The 22834-nt window shown below is 41.0% G+C and overlaps 2 protein-coding genes across 12 annotated transcripts in view; both read left to right on the forward strand.

Annotated features, from left to right (window-relative positions):
- Positions 1-2055, forward strand: part of GABRR3 (gamma-aminobutyric acid type A receptor subunit rho3) — a 54163-nt gene extending 52108 nt beyond the window's left edge. For both annotated transcript variants that reach the window (XM_058437620.1, XM_058437618.1), the window contains exon 11: positions 1644-2055. In XM_058437620.1, the coding sequence (XP_058293603.1) occupies positions 1644-1943 (300 nt within the window). In that variant the 3' untranslated portion in view covers positions 1944-2055. The remainder of the gene's footprint in view (positions 1-1643) is intronic.
- Positions 2056-10946: 8891 nt separating this feature from the next.
- Positions 10947-22834, forward strand: part of RIOX2 (ribosomal oxygenase 2) — a 33178-nt gene continuing 21290 nt past the window's right edge. For 2 of the 10 annotated variants that reach the window (XM_032150342.2, XM_032150346.2), the window contains exons 1-2: positions 16824-16874; positions 21588-22058. In XM_032150342.2, the coding sequence (XP_032006233.1) occupies positions 21627-22058 (432 nt within the window). In that variant the 5' untranslated portion in view covers positions 16824-16874; positions 21588-21626. Of the gene's footprint in view, positions 11012-16823; positions 16875-16951; positions 17174-17478; positions 17666-18239; positions 18386-21587; positions 22059-22834 lie in introns of those variants that run through there. The other 8 variants (XM_058437615.1, XM_058437614.1, XM_058437613.1 and 5 more) reach the window with 8 other exon arrangements.

A 22834-nucleotide genomic window follows, 5' to 3' on the forward strand; every position in this document is an offset into this window, starting at 1 on the left:
CACCCACCACCACCATTCACCACCACCACCACCCACCACCCACCACCACCATTCACCACCTCCATCACCTACCACCACCATCCATCTCACATTATTACTATCCACCACCACCCAGTACCATCATGTTCATATACATATTCCAACCACCTCTCTCCCCAAGATACTCAGAACTGGAAGAACAGCAGGTCTATGGAAAATGTATCCCTGGTGTTGACCATTGCTTGGAAAGAGGAAAAATAGCTATTTTCTTTCTTGGCTGGGTGCAGTAGCTCATACCTGTGATCCCAGCACTTTAGGAGGCCAAGGCAGAAGGATTGCCTAAGCTCAGGAGTTCAAGACAAGCTTCAGCAACATAACAGGACCTCGTCTCTACTAAAAATAAAATAAAATACTGTCTCTGGGGATGTATCTATTATGCGTCCGTCTGCAGGGGGTGCCCGACAGTGATGGTACCTTCACAGACATATTATTCTTCGGGTCCCAAGGTTTGGCTTTCATGCTTTCCATTGCCCCAGCGTGGCAGGGCACTCCAAGCCACTTCAAGCCCCATCCGGGGTGGAACTGGTGTCGGGGGATACTTGGATGAATCGTATGCCCTGATGTTGGTGTTGCTTACTCCTCTGAGCTCTTCTTTCTGATCAAGCCCTGCTTAAAGTTAAATAAAAGAGAATGAGTGAAAAAAAAATTAGCCTAGTGTAGTGATGTGTGTCTGTAGTCCCAGCTACTAAGGAGGCGGAGGTGGGAATGATCATTTGAGCCCAGGAGGTCAAGGCTGCAGTGAGCTATAATCATACCACTGCACTCCAGCCTAGATGATACAGTGAGAACCTGTCTCAATAAATAAAAAAAAAATAAATTTTAATTTAAAAGTTAAAAAAAAAGGGATAACATAACTCAGGCATGGGTCCTTGATTAGTTCACTGACTGCACAAAATAGTCTTCATGTCTTTTGAATTCAGTAAAATATTAGGTTTTTAAATTACTATTAATCAGAGACATGTTTTGGCAGAATTTATTCTGCAGCCTCCAATTTGAATTCTGAATAATTTCATCCAGTAGTAGCCTCTCTCTATTTGTTCATTTTTGAACTTCCCTATGAATCAAGAAGTGATTTTGTTTTCTCCAAGAGCAATTAGTAACAGCTGCTTTGTAGACACTGCTCTAAACTAGTGAGAACCACTATCGTCCTCAGAGTAAAACCTTAAAGAAAATTTTAGTTTTGATTCAATCAGGCACTGGAGCCAGAAAGCATTGATAATTTGCTCCTTCAGAAAAATAAACCAATTTTATGTTGTTTAATTGATCTATGTTAGGATCATTTATAGGTGCTCTGAAGCAAAAATGGGAAGGCCTGGCTAATTTGCATTTGAATGGAGCAGCTAAAGTCTTTTCCTATCCCATCCCCAATTTAAGCATAAATGGATCACCAGATGACATGGTTTTAGTTTTGGACCAAAAAATATATATATACTGAGGATACTGCTATATTTTCTATAAAGAGAAAAAATAAGTTGAAAAACGAGTCCAATTGGCCTATCTTGCTGTTCTGATAAATCACATTTAACTTTATTAACATTATTTACTATAATTCCTATTTGTAAAACCATATTCAAGACCTACTTTAAAAAAAGTTTTTTTGACAGATTTCTAGGATGTACAATATTGATGCAGTTCAAGCCATGGCCTTCGATGGTTGTTACCATGACAGCGAGATTGACATGGACCAGACTTCCCTCTCTCTAAACTCAGAAGACTTCATGAGAAGAAAATCGATATGTAGCCCCAGCACTGATTCATCTCGGATAAAGAGAAGAAAATCCCTAGGAGGACATGTTGGTAGAATCATTCTGGAAAACAACCATGTCATTGACACCTATTCTAGGATTTTATTCCCCATTGTGTATATTTTATTTAATTTGTTTTACTGGGGTGTATATGTATGAAGGGGAATTTCAAATGTATACAACTTTAAAGCCAGATGATGTTTAAAAACAAAACTCTTGAATATGAGTTGGATAGTCCTAGATGGAAGTGGGAAAGAGCGAGTCACCTCTCCTGCCCTAATGAAAATTTGAAAGCTGACTGATTTACATCTAAGAAAGAGTTTAGGTCCTAGAAAAGTTTGACTCCATAAATAAGAGTCATAGGCATGTGTATTATGGGAAAAACAGGTTTCCATCGGGAAGGGCATTATAACTACTTCATCTGAACCCTCCTTCTTTCTTAATGAAATGTTCTTTATTTAACTAGGGAAGAAAGCTGGACTATAACAATAATTCAAAGATATTTTGTTTCTTAGTGCCAGCCAAGTGCCTAGTTATCTACCAGAGCTCAACCGTCCTAGGCAAGAACATCCACATAGAGGTGGTATCATCTGCACTCACACAGCTGAGAATCCTATGAAGGATCTCCAATCTCCTTCTCCAGTCAAGTATTTATTCTTATTTAAATATTGTTTCAGGCCAGGTGTGATGGCTCATGCCTGTTATCCCAGCACTTTGGGAGGCGGAGGTGGGCAGATCATTTGAAGTCAGGAGTTCAAGACCCACCTGCCCAACATGGTGAAACCCCGTCTCTACTAAAAATACAAAAATTAGTGGGCATGGTGGCACATGCCTGTAGTCTGTGCTACTCGGGAGGCTGAGGCAGGAGAATCACTTGAACGTGGGAGGCAGAGGTTGCAGTGAGCTGAGATTGAGCCACTGCACTCTAGCCTGGGCAACAGAGCAAGACATCATCTCAAAAAATAAATAAAATAAATAAGTATATATAAATAAAAAATATTGTTTCATATATTTATGAGCGTAAGTGGAGAGGGGAAGCTAAACTTCCACTCATTCTTCTCATTCTAATGTTAAATTAATACATCAGTCATCAATAATAACATCTTGCATTTTGTAGATCATGTATTGTTTTCACAGCTTTTCAGAGGTTTTTAATTAATCACTTTGTTCAACAAATGTTTATTGACCACCTACGTGTGCCAGGCACTTTACTAAGTGTTATGTACCGATAAAATGAATATGAAATAGCATTCCTGCCTTCTCTAAGTGCATAGCCAACAGGAGCAGTGAACTGGAGCTATAAAACATGTGACGAATGTTAAAATAGAGGTATGTACACTGTCTGGTGTGAGTTCTGAAAGGGGGATACCAAAGAAAGGAAAAGAACATCTCCAAAGGGATGTGGACTCTCAATTTATAAACAACTGGAGATGCTTCCAGGTATTGTATTGAGTGAAAAAACTGAATGAAATGTATTTATCCCATATTAATCCTTAATATCTTTGGTTGAACCAAGTAAACCAGGTCAAGTGTGTATTAAATACATTTTTGTTAAGTAGGAAAACCTCCTATGATCAGTGTTCATTTTGCAGATCGGCAGTGTGCATGCTTTTGTTTTGAGTATTTTCTGAACAAGATTCAATTTAAAGAAAAGTCCTTGGCAGGAAATATGAAATATTCCGATACCTATTTTGATTGCTGGGATTGAATTAAGAGAAACAAATTAAATGGTGTATTACTTTCAGTGTAATTCCTTTTATTTCACCATAAAGTAAATCAAAATGATTTGAATTATTTTTTCACCAGGTGAAGAGACAAAAACTTTCTGCTTTTTAAACCAATAACATTGGTTTTGATTCTCTGTTGTGAATCACAGAGGGTTCTAGAAAAGTATCTTCCTCCTGGGTACAAAATATTAAAAGGAAAATTATTTTTCTATTATGAATTCCCTCACAGGCAGGCTAACTCTGGGATACTTCATTCTATTTTCTTAATACAACCTTTCCAATTCTTTTGAAACTTCCCAAGGATTATATTTTTATAGGATACTTTCCAAAATTGAGCTAATATAATGTATTAAAACCTTTCTCCATTTCATTGTAGATAAACCATAAACTTTAAAAAAACTATTTATTTAATGGGCTTTAAGCTTGATTTAATAGTAGTATTTTGGTAGGATTATATTTTCAAAATATAGCAGAGATTAATATTCTAGATGGCCAGGAATTTGTAGCTATTATTTGGCCTAGCACTACAATTGTATTACATTTCTGATTTTGACAAAACCAGATGTTTAAAAAGGGACAAACATACAAATGAACAGAATAAATCTACACTGTTCTCTTCATCCAATACGCAGCTTCTTTGGGCTTTTCTGTTTTTTTTCATATACTTTGAAGCATAACATTCAATATGTCGAATGCTTCCCCTGGGCATATTCATTTCCCTGTTTTGAATCAAACGCATCACTGAATACATTTGGCAATCTAGTCTAGGAGAATGGGTCTCTATCACACCCACACACTGGCATTCCTCTGGAGAAGCATTAATGCACATTTGTTAGCCAATCAAATATAACTTTTGTTAATGGCTAGCAATACAGGCATTGTATTCTTCAGTAACGTACGTCTAACACCGAGAAAGAAAATATGTTTACTGCTTAAGGGAATTATTAGAGTATTTGGAATGAGCTCCTAGGAGTTTTGCCAGTTTTCTTCTCTTGAGATTGGTGGCTTGTGAAGACTGTGAAGAGAGGGCTGTTCCCATTAGCTTCATTTCTTCTCGGGAGCAACAAGATTTCTGTTCGGTTCTTACTCCAAGAAGACTGAAATCACAGTTTACCTGAAAAATATGAGAGTGAAGACAGCATATCAGAGTTACCTCATTTTGATTTTCACTTCATTTATTCATCACAAGCCTGAACAGACTGTGCATGATTGTTCACTGAGGGATAAGCCTGGATAAAAATGCAAGGATTTCAGAAAATAAGCTGCTTTCTACGATTAAGAAGAAGCCAGCTAGCTCTGTAAATGGCCTAAATATAGAAATGGGCTATTTTATAGGAACTGCTTTGGAAAACCTATGAAATAATATATTTTAACTTAGTTTTATTGTTTCTGTTCTGGTTAGAAAATAAAGCTTCATTATTAGAAAATTTTAAATACCAACTGGCAAAAAAAAAAAAATCATCTACCCAGAATTAAACAGTTCACATTTTAATGTACATTCTTAGAGGTTTTCTGTACATAATTTACATTTTTTCAAATGGAACACTTCTGTAAACACTTGTGTTTATGAATCTAAGCACTTACATCAAGCACTGTCTGCTGGGGATACAGTAACAAAAGATGGACATGACTCCTCCCCTTATTGAACTTACATTGTGTTGGGGAAAGTGTCTATTTGTAGCCAGATTTTCTTCTCTGTATTATAAACAACTTCTCATGTCTTGTTTCCTGAAAAACTGATTTCTATATGCTGCAGAGCTGTCCACTGAATGGGTGCACCATAGTTTACTTAACCCATCTCATCCTGTAGGACATTATTGTCATTTCCTATTGTATGCTATTACAAATGGGTTGCAACTAACAATGTAAAGAACACTTAGAAGTAAAATTATTTTCGATACAAATGAAATGTCTAGCCGTATTCAAATTTCTGCACTTATTTCCTTTAGAAGAATCCCTGTTTGCAACTAGAACCTGCCATGTCAGACTCACTCATGGGTCTGCCTAGAAGCTCTGAGGTGTAGATTACTGTAATCGAAGAACCTTTTAAATTTTTAGTTCATTTTTCCCCATGAAGCAGAGCCTTCTTATATATATCTGCTGGCATTCCCTTTTCATAATGGAAGTTTCTGCATTGTCTGAAATACTTACATTAAAGCAGTCCTATGTATTGAAAACCTGCTTCTTTCCATGACTGCTATCACCGCTGCAAGCCTTTGCCATCTTTCTAAGTAAGAGAGTAACTGAGATTGCAAATATTTGCATATGAGTTGCTACAAAATCGTAACTAGTCTGTGACTACATTGTCTTAATCCTTGCAGGTGAGTTAATCTTCATAACTAAGGTCTATTGTTCCTTATTGTGCCACTTACAAGCCTGTTCAAATCAGACACACACACACACACACACACACACACCTCCTTGTACATGCAATTTTTTTAACATGGATGAATGAGAGAAAGAATTACATCTATTTATATCTATTTCTATAACCATTATTATGATCAACGTTTCAATGAGAATAAACAACACCCTCAAAGAAGCAAGAGAAAGAAGTGACATGAAAACTGCTATTTCCACATCAATTCTGTACTGGTGCTGCTGTTATTTCTTGGCAAGGCCTTAGGCAAAGCAGTCAATGTTATACTCCAACTACCTCATTTATGGAATGGAGCCACCTAGTCTTTCTCTGTAAAGACTGCTTTAAAAAACTGTATCACACGATAGTGTCTTGCTTTTCCAACTGCAAATTTTTTCTTTCCTGAATTTAACAAATAACTTGAACATAATTTTTTTTCTCTTTTAAAGAAACCATGGAAAACAAATGCACTGGACATTTAAGAAGATTTTTTTTTTTCAGTTTATTGCAATAGAAAGGGCATGTATTAACGAGAAACATCTCAAAGAAAAGGAAGGAGGTCAAGCGCTTCAAAGAGCCAGGTATGCCAGTGAGTCACATTCACTGGGGAAGGGTAGAGGTGGGTCTGATCTTGGAATATGTGAGAGCGGAGTGGTCATTTCTCAGAATACAAAATGTGGCGGGGATTTCCAGACCTTTCATACTTTCCAGGAACACACAGGCTCAGATGAACTTCAGCATTGTCAGAGCAACATTGTCAGTTGTTCCTTCCTTTCAATCCCCTGCTGAATCATAATGCTATTTTTGGTCAATGATGGGCCAAGTGTAGAAAAGAGATTTCACAAAGTCACTGAGAAAAAAATTGCAATAGTTTTATTTTTAATATATTGATATTTAGTTTGTTGTAGGAAAGACTGAACTACATTTTATTATCAGTTAGGTTATTTGAAGGATTTGCTATTACTCTCAATTCTAGGATCAGTACAGTTCATTATAGAAACTTATTTTCTGCAAGAGTGTTTCAAAGGTTTTCTACAAAATTGTGGTGCTAGCTGACCACTCCTTACCTTAGACAATTAAAAATAGGTGAAATTATAATGTCATTAGCAACTCTTTTGAAACACATTTTGTATTGCGAAATAAGACTTTCTGAAGTTTGAGGTACAAGCCAGTGTCCTTTAAAAGTGACATATATGTTTCAATATTTCCAAAATTAGCTAACTCAACAAGGGATCCTAAGTAAGGAAGGAAGTACTTACACTTACATAATTTTTTTTACTTCATCAGAGAACATTAAGGCAGGTGTTTCAAGTATTTTGCACTTCAAAGAAGTGTTATAAACACAAACCCACACATCAAATAAATTTTTGGAGCAATCACACTGCCCAAAGTAACTTAAAATATATATTTTAAATTAGGTTGTATCTTGGGTAAGGTCATATCTAAATTAAATCATGAATCAACGGGAAGATAGCCTTGGGACCAGCTAAATTGCTTTTAAATAAATATGCAGTTCAGGTAGACAGAAGAGAATGAGAATGTTTTATGAAAAGGAACTTTAATAACTGAATATGATTTCTAAAGATAATATGAATTAGAAGTAGGTAAGAAAAACAAGGCAAAAGAAAGACAAGGACAGAAGTTTAAAATGTGGTTGCTCTACAAAATGATGTCCTTGAAGTCCCATAGCCTGTATCTTCAGGGCAGATTTGAATCTGAAAATAGAATAAACTGTATTTGATTATTTGGAATACTATCCTGGTCTATATTAATCAGATGATTATTGCTCATTTGTATGAAAGATAATGTGCCTCTGTGCAATAAAAGCAATTAATTGCATGTTGGTCATCAAATTGCATGTTGGCTATCAATACAACATACCATCTTGACAAAACTAATCAGCCCATTTCAAATTACTCAAGTTACTTGAATTACTTGATTCTATCATGATATTATCATTTATGCCTTCTATGTAATGGGTTGTACTGATGGAATTCCTGGTGAGTTCTAATTTGTTAATGTGGGCTATACATTTATTATATTGCTGAACCATGTTTTATCGAAATAACCTGAACTTGTAGTAGGTACAGACAGAAAATGGCTTTATTTTTCACCAATTGCTATCAAACATGCTCTATTGGCTATTCTTTCTCTGCCTCTTGCTGACATCTCAGGCTGATCTCACAGCTTTTGGGATATCATGAGTTATGTATAAAGCCTTGTCTGATTTTAATGTGTTTTCCCTACCCCCACCCCCCAACTAATTCAGGCCTCAACCCTGGACTGAGGAGACTGTCCTAGGAATAAGGAATAAGGTAGAATCTGCTCTTTAATACATACCTCTCCTCCATCCTTCATTCCACCGGGTTTGGAGTAGGGAATGGATGGAGAGGATTAGGGAAAGGACTGGCAGAAGTCTCTTTACTTGATGATATGTACTTTAGCTCTCTTGATTTGTTGCCATTCTCTGGGTGGCAGGCATGGCTGAGTAAGCAGTTCACCAGGAGCCTCACCCTTGGGGTTTAATGCTTTGGAGTCACCATCTTGAAATTCATAATAATCTAATCTTTGAATTCGTTTTGTGAATGAAGTCTGAAGGAAGAAGGGAGGAAACTGCATGTACCTGGGTGTGGCACATGCAGTTCTGCCACTGTCCCGCCTTGTGGGATGGTTCTGGACTTCTCTTTCCCAACCCCCTCTCCTGCCAGACCCAATGGCCTGCTGCTCGCTGCCCCAGCTAGAGGCCTAGACACAGATGCAGAGAAGGCTGGGATGGGGTGCACTTTCCATAGCAGTTGGCGCTGGTACTGGTGGCAGCCAACTCTGCCCTGGGCTGTCAGCGCTGCAGTGTGTTTGGAGAGCAACCAGGCTGGAGCAAGCCCCTTGCCCACTCCCTATCCAAGTAATTAGCGTGTCCTGGCTGGGAGGTTGCCATCTGTTGGTGTTCACCCATCTGCTGAGCGTTGGGGAGATTGATGTCCCCATCCCTGGCCAGGCACAGCAGTATTGAGCTAGTGGCTAGCAGGAGGGAGATCGCGGCAGCCTGTGGCCACGTGCTCCTGCACACACGTGGGCACTAAACTAAAAATAAAATGCTAAGCCCCTTCCTGACTGAAAGAACTCCCTGTGGAGAAAGGGACCCCAGAAAATCCTTAAAATTGAGTTCATGTCCATGATGGAACCAGGGGGTCAGAAAAGCCTCCTTCTATGCCCCTCCCTTTTGTGGTTTCGACACAACTGACCTGAAAGTATGGCAAAATAGAGATTTTAAGACTGACAGAGCAGACTCTGTGGCAATAAGATACCAAATTATAAACAGGTCCGAAGGCCATGCCACGCAAGGGTTAAGTCACTCACCCCTGCACTTAAAGAAAAATAAACTGTGTTCTAACTGCCACAAGGTTTTTATTTTTCTCTAGCAGCTAAACAAGTACTGGCCTTGAGATAAGCAACATTAAAACAATTGTAGCTTAGCACCGGACACTAACTAACTGACCTCCTATTCTACCAGCCATAACTTCAGCTTTGATTGGACAAGAGACTGATTTCAGTAACTTTCTCCTGATAAGAAAACCACCAACCATAGACTAGTTCTGACCGGTTTACAGAGGTGGTGTACTTGCCTGGCTTTGCATCCTAAAAACACCTCTTGACGTACAGAGCCTAATTGCAATATATTTAACTGTTAAGTTTCCACCTCAAAGTGAACATGGGTCATATGTTATTAAATACATGCATATTTGTTCAATATGCAAGTGTCAGGACCACCTTCATGAATATTCATAGCTCTTCCCATAACCTGCTGGGCATGTAGGTTTAGCCAACTGGTTAAGCATTAAAGTCCTACCCCCATCCCCGCTCCTTCGAAAGTGCCTCTCCCTGGTCTTGGCCAGAGGCATGCCTCCCAGCCTGAGGGATGGGCACCTTGCAGGGTATAATCCTTTACGGGAAATAAAGTCTCCTTTCCTTTCCAATTTTATAATTTTTTTTCTTAATTTAGCAGCACCCAATGGCCCTGCAGGGCCCTGGGTGCCTGTGAATGTTGGCACTCACCTTCCTGCACCAGGGTAGAGCACGGCACTTAGTAGCAAATAAAAGTTACCACCCTGATAGTAAAGAAAGAGAGACAAAAGAAGGGAATGGTTTTATATTTTAGTACCTTTAAGGGCACTCTTTTGAAAATGGGCTCTATATTTTCATTTTGCAACAAGTCCCACAAATTACGTAGCTGGCCCTGGTGACAGCTATTCAAATGTTGAAGCTTTCAAGGGATGCAGGGTGTGAGATAAAGTAACAAATGTCTGCTTCTGGCCAGCCACATAGCCCTTGCTGTGAAAAAGCAATGTTTGCTCATTCTGCCTGTCAGCCTACCTTCAGAAACCCCTGACTCAGTGACAAGCGCAGCCCTCCGGAAGAATGCCTTGAGGATGATAAGCAGAACCGAGCACAGATTCCCACATCTCTTGCCTGAATCACTGCATTTTTAGAAAAGATAATTTCAATGATCCTAGCTTTTGCCTCTTCCTGTCCATAAGATAACATCTGACAGGATTAATAATTATACCTCTGTGATCTGTAACCAGATGTACTCTTGCACCCAAACTTTGATGAGATTTTGCTTTAATGTAACTTCTGAATACATTCGATGTAACTTCTGAACATGCACAGAACCTCCACCACCTAATGTATAAGTTATAGGTGGAAACACTGCTTTGGAACAGTCTAACAGAACTCTGAAAGGCTCTCTCTGGTTGCAATTGTCAATAAGACTCTGAATGAAATTAATTTAATTCTTTGAAAGTCTAGCTTTTTCTTTAGTTGACAAGGAGAAGGTCGATTTGGAGGTGAGACTGGGTTTATTGAAATTAACCTTGAGATCTCTGACAGACTGCCTAAGACCCTGTGTCTCTTTTCCTGTCTGGGCCAATGGACCCCACTGCTTCCTGGTCCACTATGCCACTCTCTTTGTCACCTTCCAGGTGGTCCAAGCCTAACCACTTTCCACAGCAACCATTCAGCCCAGAAGATGCTCAATGGTCCTTGATGTGATGATCTGTGTGAGACTAGGCTGCTCCCACACCGCCCTTTTGCCTCAGAGTGCTATGATGAGGTCACCAGCCAACTCCTTCAGGATATTCCAGGTGAGAAGCAGCCTCCACATTTCTAGGGCCATATCTCCAGGGTGCAAGAACTTTCCAACCCCAGTAGGATCTTATCTGACAGCGGGCTCAGAGCAGACCAGCAGATCCTATAGCTCAGTAAGCATTGAGTCAGATACCCTCCCACAGAGAACCCAAGCCTCCCTGCCTAGGTTCTAGAGTCCCTGTCACTTGGCTTAGGGGAGGAAGGGACATGCTATAGAAATTTCAACTAGGCTGAAAATCTACGATTCCCCAAACTCCCTACTTCCACAAATTTCCCCTAACTTTCCTTCTCTTTATATAGCCTGAATGTGAGTGATGGTCACAGGACCGTCATGGGCCTTTTCAGTAAGCCCTATAGGGCAATGTCTAGCATCTTCTCTTGAGAATATATTTAAATGTGCTGTTTAACTTCAGTGTAGTGTGAGATTAAAAGCTGGGGTAGAAGATACCCCCAGGAGAATTTTGGTAATGTCTAGATAAATTTAGGGTGTTTCAACTAGGGGTGGAAGAACAACCAGCATTTGGTGGGTACAGGCCAGGGATTCTGTGAAACATCCTGCAATGCATGGGACAGTCTCCCACACAAAGAATTACAGACAAAAATGTCAACATTACCAAGGCTAAGAAACCCTGCTCTAAAGTCAGGTGGCATCTGTTAAAATCTTGGTTCTATCTCCTATTACTCTGTGACCTTTGGCTAATAACTTAGTTTCCTGATTCCTCAGTTTCCTCACATGTAAAACTTGGAGAGTTATAGTATCTTCCTTTTAGATCTTTGTGTGTATTAATAAGTTTATGTACTCAGTTTTTTAAAAGGGCCTGGACAATGGAAAGTGGTAAGTATTGAACAAATAAAAAATAATAATATTGTTTCCAGTTTGGGGGATTCAACTGAAATTTCAAGTCAAAATCCCACAGAGGTTATTTCACCAAAGGTTAGACCTCTAGGTTTATAAATAACATTTGTCTGTAATTTTCTTTTTCAGTTATTTTCCTTTTCTACATTCAGAAACAGTTCATATGAGGTATATTTTTCTCTTCCTTGAAAGTTTTAAAAAACTTCATTAACAGACCCATCAGTACCTGATGAGTACCACCTTAGTTGGTCATTTTTAGGTCATTATGATATTTTAAAGGAAAATAAGTAAACTAATGTTGCATCATAATATTGGGGGTTCCTGACCCATATATACATTCTGTTAGTCTTGTAGGAAACATTTTCAACAGGAGCTTGTTTACCTTTTAACAAAGCAACCCAAAGAGTATGAGCAGAAAGCACCTCTGCAGGAGTATACATTTTTATAAGAATCATGGGCAAGTCAATTTCAAGCTTTATGATAACATGTTAAGTAAGCAAACATCTCTGTAAGGAAAAGTCATTGAAAAATCCTGAGGCATATTTTCACCTGCAAGTGCTGGGTTGTTGGAGAAAGGAGGTCTGCAGAATCATTTAAGAAAAGCCATGCAGCCTAACACCAACTTTCCTATAGGCACAGGCTGTGAAAGAAATTGGACTCTGAGCAAGAAAAGAAAATAGGAATGCTTACCCAATTCAATTTGGTAAACACTGAGTAACTACTCTGTGAAGAACTCTGTTGCAATTCTCAGAATTAAAGGAGCACATTTCTTGCTCCCAAGGAGTTTAAACCCTAGTTATATAAATATGCAAAATATAATTCCAAACGGTGATGGTATGCTTGTTATCAAGTTAAATATGTTGAGTTCTATGAGCTGTATCATAACTAGTATAGTCTTGAAAGACCTCGGCCTGGGTCATTCTTAAACAAATTTGACTTTTCTGAAGGTACTAAGACACCAAGATTATCCCATGGTGATATGACATCAATTTGAAGGTGCCCTGCTTGACGAATTGTGTAAATTAAGTGAAGTATGCATGTATAAAAGGCCTAACTGCATTTAATTCATTCTATGGAATCATGTTCAAGGTGTCATATGGGATTTAACAGTAATGCCTCCCATGCTGAATAGCATTTTACAGTTTTAAAACTCTTTTGCTTACTCCATCTCACCTGAAACTCACAGCATCTTTCTGAGTTAGGTGAAATTAACCACTTTTGGAGACACATAAGCAGAGGTCCAAAGAATATTACTTGATAGGCAGTACGGGTGCTATGGTCTGAATGTTTGTCCCCACCTTGGATTCATATACTGAAACAGAATCACCAATGTGATTGGAAGGTGGGGCCTTTGGGAGTAGATTATGTCATGAGGGTAAAGCCTTATAAATGGGATTATAAAGAGGACCCACGGAATTGCCTTGCCACTTCTACCATGTGAGGATGCAGCTAGAAGGTGTCCGCTACGAACCAGAGAACAAGCCTCCAAAACTGTGAGAAGTCCATTTTTGTTGCTTATAAGCCACCCAGTCTTAGGTATTTTCTTATAGCAGCCCAAATGAAAAAAATGGACTATCAAATGATGTATTTTTGAGCAAGTTTCTTAACCTTGACGTGTCTGTTTCCTTATATTAAAAAGTTAGCCCAATATAGTGGTATAAATATTAAAGTCATATACAAGAAAGACATGGTTTAGATATTTTCTGGACCAAAGTGAATACAAACACATAGGGGGCAGTACTCACATAGTTTAAAGCAATGTGTGTTTCCTGGAATCATACGACACAGTAGCATTATAAAATAAAGCTTTAAAACAAAAATACAAATATTAATCATTTTATAAGTTCTTCAATGTTTATAGACTGAATGGTAATTCCAATCAGACTGATTTTTCTTCTAATGCCCTTTGAAAATTGGAGCACAGACCCTTAAGCTTATGGAATTTGAGTGCCAATAGGGATATCACAGTACATCTGGTGCAATCTTACTTTATAAATGAGGAAAATGAATGTTAGAAAAGAGAGTTTTCCAAATTCATATACCTGGCCCCTCCAGAGTTAGATCTAATAACCATGAAAAGTACATTTACACACTACCATTTTTAGATTTTTTTGCACCCAGCATCATTGTGACTGGAGGTGGGAGTAGGACAGGGATGCACTTTTGCAGCCTGATGCCCAGGCTGGACAGGTGCAGAGCCACAGTGAGGTGGCTAAAAACGAAAAGCTCTACAGGAAGAAGAGCCTAGGAGACCACAGAAGAGGAAGACAAACTTGGCTCTAAAAAGAGTCTTTTAATAAAGCAACCCAAAGGGTGTGAACGTCAAGCACCTCTGCAGAAATGTAACTTATTTTACAAGGCTCATGGACAAGTCTGTTTCAGGGTTTATGGCCAAGACATGAAGGGAATTCTCTCCTTTCTCCTGTCTCCTTGGCATCTTGTTCCCCAGATCCAGAGGAGGAGTGCTAGTCTGTTGATTAGAAATCTGGAGGCGTCTAAAGTCTTTTCCGGACAGATCTTGAGAGCTGCCATCTACAGCATTGTTTTCATGAGAAAATTAATTACAGAAACAAAATAACTGACTTTTAAATGAACCTACGGTGGGGACTGGATAGCAGTCTGCATCTTGTCCTCTGGAAGACCTTTTCCAAAAAAAAAAAAAAAAAAATACTAGAAACAATACATTTAGGAAGGCCATATATTCTAGAAGCCTCCCAGGCAAGGTTGCAGACCACTCTCCACTCCCATCCCACGCCACCCTTACTTCCTTACCTCCTCTTCCTCCTCTCAGGCAAGGTTGCAAGCCATTCTCCACTCCCATCCCATCCCACCACACCCTTACTTCCTCCCCTCCCTCCTTCCCTCCCTCCCCCTTCCTTCCTCCCTCCCTCTCCCCACTTCCTTCTTTCCTTCCTTTAGACGGAATTTCGCTCTTGTCACCCAAGCACAAACTAACTTTCTTTTTCTTTTTCTTTTTCTTTTCCGAAACAGAGTTTTGCTCTTGTTGCCCAAGCTGGAGTGCAGTGGTGCAATCTCAGCTCACTGGAACGCCGCCTCCCTGGTTCAAGCAATTCTCCTGCCTCAGCCTCCTCAGTAGCTGGGATTACAGGCAGGCACCACCACGCTTGGGTAATTTTTTTGTATTTTTGTTAGAGACGGGGTTTCACCATGTTGGCCAGGGTGGTCTTGAACTCCTGACCTCAGGTGATCCACCGGCGTCAGCCTCCCAAAGTCCTGGGATTACAGGCGTGAACCACTGCACCTGGCCCCTCTTCCTTTTCTTCACAGGAATGATGGGCACTGTTGAGGTCTGAAGATGGAACTATCATGACTTTTTTGCTTGCTATGCTAAGAAATCAGAATTATAATGAAAAAAATCAGAGAGAACATACTCATAGACTAATTCTGCATTAGAGGAACTCCTACCCAAGGCATATGATCTCTCCCTGCAGAGCTGACTTCAATATGTACTTTGGTTCTGTTAGACATCCTAGGGCCATTTTATATGCTGAGAAAATGGTATTTTGTGTTGACATTATAACTTTTTTCTACAACAGTACTGCTTTTCCAAGTGGTGGATGTGTAAGAATTTACCTTTATCTGAATCCTGGGAATGGCAATATTATTCTATATTATCTTGAGTAGACGTCTTGCAGTCAAAATAAAGAGCAAAGTACATTACCAATATATCAACTAGAGATTTTTGTGGTTGACTATTTTTTTTTTACCCGGTAAGGGCTAAATTTGATGTTACCCTCGAGTTTTTCCAACTGGAACCTGCCAGGAAGCTTACTAGTTATACGAGTATTAGTAAAACGTGAAAAAGACCAGCAGTTGACTGACTGGTTTGGCTCTAATCTTGTTTCTGCATCTTCCTAGCTGTGTGATCTTGTGCAAGTTAGTTAACCTCTCCTGACTCAGTTTCCTCAACTGTAAAATGGAGGTAATTGCAAGGTTGTGGTGAGGATGAAGTGGGGAGTATTTGAAACACCTAGCATGGTGCCTTATAGCCAGGAAGAACTCAAGACTTGCTATTTTTGTTAGTTTTAGACAAATATTAGACAAGGGTGTACTTTGTTCCCATTTGCTCATGTGCCACTTGACCATTAGAAGCAGCCACTGGTCTCAGTCACCATGTCGACTTCCTCTGGGTCCTCTGGCTGTTTACAGAGCAAAGAAAGGCACAGGCCCGCCACCGATTTCCCTGCGCACTCATTTGTGCCTGCTGACCGGACCCAAATGTTCCAAAGCAGGGAGTGTTAGGCTGAAAGGACTCAGATAACTGCATTTCTTCTTTGTTTCTATAGCCATAGTGGCAACGAATTTCCAGTATCTTTTAAAACTAGGATTGATTCTCTCTCCCGGAGCGAGATGATATAAATGACACTCGGCTTGTACAAATCAGCATTGTGTAGCCACACAGCCCAAAAGAAAGCCATGGGAGAACCCGGACCACCAACTCCCCAAACTTGCACAGCTGGTATTCCTCTTCAGGCCTGATTCTCTATTCATAAAAGGAACAGAGTTGCACCAAAACGCTCCCCCATATCAACGCTCCCCCATATCCTCTCCTCCCGCCCCAAGTTAAAAGAAAAAAAAGGAGAGCCGGGTGGGTGGCTCACACCTATAATCCAGCACTTTGGGAGGCCGAGGCAGGAGGATCGCTTGAGCCCGGGAGGTGGAGGTTGCAGTGAGCCAAGATCGCACCACTGCACTCCAGCCTGGGCGAGAGTGAGACCTTGTCTCACATACCAAAAAAAAAAAAAAAAAAGGAAAAATAAACCGGCCATTTATTTCCTTCCATATGGACTAAAGAAACGTCCGGGTGTGAACACGGAACACCGCCGGGTAGCCAGGCCCTGGGGCTCCCACCACTTGCGGGCCGGCGTGGCGGGGCGGGGCGGGGGCTGGAGCACCGCCCGGAGCGTGCCCACGCCGCCCCGCCTCCAGCCGCTGCGCCGCAGCGCAGTGGGCTCGCGGCCGCGCGCAACAGGCCGTGCCAGGTGAGTGGGGCGCTCTCGCGGGCAGCCCAGCACTGGGGCAGGCCGGGTAGTGCCCGATCCCGCGGGGCGCGCGTTGCTGCTTTAGGCACCCGGCCTCGGGTACGGGTCTGGGAGACCTGTCGGTCGGCGAGAAGCCTCGGTGGCCGGCACTGTGGTTGCGGGACCTGGGACGCGCGCCCAGGCGTCCCACCTCCCCGGAGACCGGCGCAGGGTGGGTGCGGCCCGGATCTAGGGGTAGGGTCGCAGAAGCTTTGGGCGCAGAGAGTCGCACACGTGGCCTGCTAATGGTCGCGACACAGGTGAAGAGCGCACGGAAAGTTTGGAGGCTTAGCAAGGAGGGTGGTGCTGGCCTCCGCCGGGTGGTGGCAGAACTGCCTGTGCGAGCACGGCCTCCACGTGGGCTGCGCCGCCGGGCGTCAGGTCGGGCCTAAGAGACACGCTCTACAGCTGTGAAATCTGAAGTTCAGGTGTGTCGGGAGAAGGGCAGCTGCATTACATCATATGCTTCCAATTCATTTACCAGCAAATAATCCCACAACGATTGGCCGACAGCTGGGTTGTCCAACAGGTTACTGAGACCAGGTTATTCACTGTTTTCAGGAAGGATAGACTGGGAGGAAGAGGATCTGATTTCCCCACTCGTTAGCTGTAAATCTGGTGCCTCGGGTTTCATGTCACTGGGCTCATCTTTGAGCGGAGGAGCCTGATTTACTCAGCTTCTTCTGCTGGTACTGGTTTTTGCCTCCTGGACATCAAGCTTTGTAACCTCATGGTCACCAAAATACACTGAGGTATAGTCCGTTTCCTCTCTAAAATCAAACTAAAAAGATAACTGCTGATCACTCCTTTAGGTTAATAGGAGAACCAGTTTTCCCTCTGGATTAACATATCTCTGAGCTAAAAAGAAATGTTTTAGATCAGTCTGGGCAACCTTGTTACAAGCAATATATAATTTCTGACAGCCGTGTGTTTAACTGAGCAGCGTTTGACTGTTGTCCTCCATTAGTGGACCTAACATTCATCTAGAGAACGTATTATGTTAATGCAGATTCTGGGCCCCAGCCATCAGAAGTGGAAATCCAGTGGGCTTGATAAGGGACCCAGAAATTTGCATACTAACAACCTTGCTGGTGACTCTGAACTACATTCTGTAAAACTGCCCAGGGGATGTGGAAACTCATACTTCCCTCCCCGATTTAGTAATAGCTACTGATGTCTAAAGTGCCTTTTAGCTTTTACGATACTGTTGAATCCTGAAGTGACAGCTGCAATCAGAAAAATAATCCCCTCTGCACAAGCCATCTGTTTTTTTCTGTAACTGTTTTGTGTAAGGCCTTTGTGGTTTGTCTCCAAAATTGTATACAGACAAAAGATGAAAATGTGAAAAATTCAGCAAACATTTCTTGAGGACCTCCTATGTACCACGCCGTGCTTGTTTCCGGGGATATACAAATCCTTTCCTTCAAGAGCTTCCTCACGTCTTCATGTCCTCAAATATTCTAGAAAAGGAGGTTAGGATACCTTTAAAATATAGTGACTCTCTATCTGTTGCCTATAGTATGGTTGTCAACATTGATTTTCTTATAGGGTTTATCTGTGGGGTAGTCACCAAAGTATGAACTGTAAATCTTTTAGTCTTTTTACATTTCATGCTTATAGTCAACTCAAATGGAAAACAATTGCTCTTCAAAAACTTTTCTGTGATTTTATAGAAATATTTACTCCTACTGGGGTGGTCTCTGAGGCTTATGGGCAAGATTGTGTTGGCTGTACTATTCTAGACAAAGCATTGTCTTCTTTAATTACTACAGTATTGGATTCTAAGATATGTGTTTTACTTTTTGCTGTTTCCGAAATTGTGATATGTACCTTAAGACTTTTATGTGTTTAATGTGGTAGGATGCTTCATCTATTCTCCCCTCTGCTCTAGAAAGCTGTTAAGAGGAATGGTTGTCTTACAGTCTGAGTAGTGTGAGTATCAGAGAAATAGTGTATTTGCCCAGAAACCTCTAAGCTTAGGCTCCAATTAACTGAGCCTCAAATCATTTCAACATGAACATAGAGAAACAAATGATGTAACTTTTGGCAGTATGGGTAGTGAAATTTATATTCTAAGGAAAGCATTTGTTATACAGTATTGGGGTTTGTTAGTGATTGTAGACGGGAAAGATTCTTTTAAGTGATTTTATTTTGGCTTAAGTGTTTTGCATTCTTTGATTAGCCACACTTTCTGGTGAATGTGCTTATACTGTATTCATATATTATGCTTAAAAAAAAACAAGCTTTTCGTTTGCATCTTCCTGCTGCTCTCTCCCCTTAAATAAATTTTAAACTGACCAATTTTGAAAGATAAGAGATATGTGGCTGAATATAAAATTAGTCTATAGGGTGCCTTTAGTAATACAAACCTAATAAACCAATCTAAGTTTTTAAAAATTAAACGTGAGCAATGTGCTGTGGTCCCCAAGGCCATCCTTAGTTCAGCAATTTGCTAGGAGGACTCGGCTGATTTATTACAGGGAAAGGATACCAAGCACAGTCAGCACATGGGTGAAGTTCTGGGGAGACCAAGTGCAAGGCTCCGAGGGTCTTCGAGCGGCCACACTGGCTGTGTTCAGTTGCTCCAGCAACTAGTTGTGTCAGCACTTGTGAAATGTTGCCAACCTGGGAAGCTTGTTAGAGACTCAGTGTCCAGGGCTTTTACTGGGGGCTGGTCACTTAGGCCACCCCTGCCTGGCACATACCAACGTTTCCAGACTCCCAGAGGAAAGCAGGTGTTGGTATAAACTGTAATGATTGTACATTTTAGGCATGGTCAGCCACTCCTATCAGTTAATGGTGGTGGAAACTCTCCCAAAATCTTAAGTTCTCAGACGTCGGCCACAAGCTGCACTTTCAAGGGATAGCAGTCAGGCCCGCTATGGAACCTCTTCTGCATAAGCAGCACGCCTTCCCGAATCCATTTTTGTATCTCTTTGTATTTCTACGTCACTTGAGACTTCCATGTACTAGCAATGCTCTGCCTTCCTGAAGCCTTAATTCTTTCCTTGAGAATTCAGGCTGGTCTGTTTCACTTAAAGGAAACATTTTCAGAAAATGTGTCTTACTGACCACATATCCTAAACACTAAAGTTTATTTTTTTTTTTCTAAGCTTCAAGCTTTACCCCTCTCCTGTAGTATGAATTTGTATTAGTTTTCCACCATGTCCTGTGTTTCCTTATCAAAAGCACCTGGTCTTTTGAAGGATCTGAGCTGTTTAGAGGGTTTTATATTTTGACATTTCCTTTCTTGCTTTGTTCAGTTTACATCTGGGTTTCATTCTAAAGGTTCTTTTATAAGTTGCAACACATCACACAGTGCAACACATCGTTCCAGGATGCTTACTTCCCAGGCCAGAACATTAATTCCACTTAGTCTACAGTGTAGCTGAAATACTGCTTAGTTATAATGACAAAAGAACAGCAAACAGTATTCTTGCAATTCTGATAACTCACCAAAGTAGGAAACTATACCATTTATAAATAACAAGTCCTTGAGAAATTTTGGTTTCTATAAGTACGGTGGTTCTTAACCTCGTCGGGAGATAGGGACTCCTTTAAGAATCTGTTGAAAGTGATGGAGTCCCTTCCCAGAGGGAAAGGACTTTTAGAACTTTGCAGTCTCAGGAAATTTAAATAATTTGAATTACAGTTCTTGGAAACAGATGAGGGAGACCTGCCCTCTAAGTATCAATAGCTGTGGTTTGGAGGCAGTTCTGAAGGAGCTTTGCAGGGCTGGGCTGTGTGGCTTCTACTACTCAGCAGTGTCAGCAGCCTCTTAGAAATGCAGAATCTCAGGCCCCACCTTGGAGCTAGTGAATCATACCCTACATGTTATTGAGATGCTGAGGCGATCTGTGTGCACATTACAGTTGGCGAAGTGCTGTGTTAGGGGTTAATGATATTGATATTATTTAAAATCTTCAGTTAAAAATTTATAGTTTTTTCAAGACTTTAGATATAACTGCTTTTAGCCTTCACTTTTCAGCCTCTAGGGGCTTTATTTCTTTAAACGAAGGGGAGTTTCTGATAAAAGTGGCAGTTTTCAGGAATAAGCTCAGAGTTGGAAGTGAGCAGGTTCAGGTGGTTAGTGGAGACAGGAAAAGGCAGTGGCCTGCTCCAGCCACCAGGGGACACCGCAGGTCCAGGGCGCATTGATTCACCTGCGCAACACTTGGGGTGGTGCTGCGGTGAGGAGCACCTGGCAGTGGGCGGCTGTTAGTTGTTCTGTAGTCAAATGTTTGTAATTCAGAGTACATCTAATTAGATGTGGGCCCTGATGCTGATGCGAGCCAAATCCAAGATATTTGACTTTGCTGTGTCAATGGCCACAGGCTAAACCTATGAGCAGGAACTGCTGAGACAGTTGAATAGGTTTCTTTGGGATAATTATACTGCCTAATAAATAATGCCATGACATAGTGCTTGTGTAAAAGAAAAACACGTTCTTCTTTAGATGAATATGTCATCTGAGTGGTGGTTGAGGCTGAATCATATCTTAGAAGAAATGGCATTGGCTTGAGGCTGTCTGCTATCCTGGGGGAAGTAGCTTTGACCTATGAAGAGTTCTCATTTAGGTGCAATGGTCATTCAGTTGTGTGTGCGCGCGATCCACTAACACCAGTGCTGGCACACCTTGTAAACCTAACCATGTGTGTTTTGTTCTTTTGGTAGGTTTGCATTTCGTTACTGCTTTGTCTCGAAGACAGAACGATGCCAAAGAAAGCAAAGCCTGCAGGGAGTGGGAAGGAAGAGGGGCCGGTTCCCTGTAAGCAGATGAAGGTAGAAGCAGCTGGGGGGCCTTCAGCTTTAAACTTTGACAGTCCCAGTAGTCTCTTTGAAAGTTTAATCTCGCCCATCAAGACAGAGACTTTTTTCAAGGAATTCTGGGAGCAGAAGCCCCTCCTCATTCAGAGAGATGACCCTGCACTGGCCACATACTATGGGTCCCTGTTCAAGCTAACAGATCTGAAGAGTCTGTGCAGCCGGGGGATGTACTATGGAAGAGATGTGAATGTCTGCCGGTGTGTCAATGGGAAGAAGAAGGTTTTAAATAAAGATGGCAAAGCACACTTTCTTCAGCTGAGAAAAGATTTCGATCAGAAAAGGGCAACGATTCAGTTTCACCAACCTCAGAGATTTAAGGTAACCAGTTTCCCCATTGCAGAATCCTCATACATTTTAAAGTACTAACATTGGCCACATATCAGCTCAAAGGTGAATATGTAGTTTGATGATGGTTAGCCTCTTGCCAGTTTGAGAAGGGGTAGCACCTCTTTGGTCTAAATGCATTCTAACTAGGATTAAGATTATGTGTTATGTTTGGTTGGACTGTTAGAAACTCCAGCAACTTAGGGTAGACATTGTTGGGTATCATTGAGCTGCAAAACTAATTATACTGCAAGTTTATAAAGTTATTAAAGTGGCACTACAGCTGCAGGAGTATGTTCTGTGAGCCAGTTTGTTTTTCTATATGATAGACATTTCTATTTGGTTTGTCACATCACTGTAATGTAAGGCATGACAGCATCAAGGTGATCATTTTTTCCCGAAGTTGCCTCCCTTTACTGCCTGCATCTAAATAGAGGCTTCAGAGCCATGACCAGATCACATGCTAGATGCAAGTTCAATAAAGAGACTTCACCCTTAATAACACCCGAATGGGTGACATTGAGGTACCTGGAACTGCTCCTGGTAAGGCTTAATAGGTGGAGGAAATCTTTGCTTTGCAAATGCAGAGGACTGGCAAATTTTTAAATTTTTTTCTATATCAGGGATTGACATTTGGGAAATAATTTGCCTCCTCTATGCTCGGTTTCTACATTTATAAAATGCAGATTTAGTATGAGCTAATTTGTTTTCCTCAAGGTTTGAGATCTGTATCTCATCTCATGACAGATGGCCCGGAATAGGTGAGGGGC

This window comes from Hylobates moloch, unplaced genomic scaffold, assembly GCF_009828535.3.
Source record: "Hylobates moloch isolate HMO894 unplaced genomic scaffold, HMol_V3 SCAFFOLD_4, whole genome shotgun sequence".
Taxonomy (NCBI): domain Eukaryota; kingdom Metazoa; phylum Chordata; class Mammalia; order Primates; family Hylobatidae; genus Hylobates; species Hylobates moloch.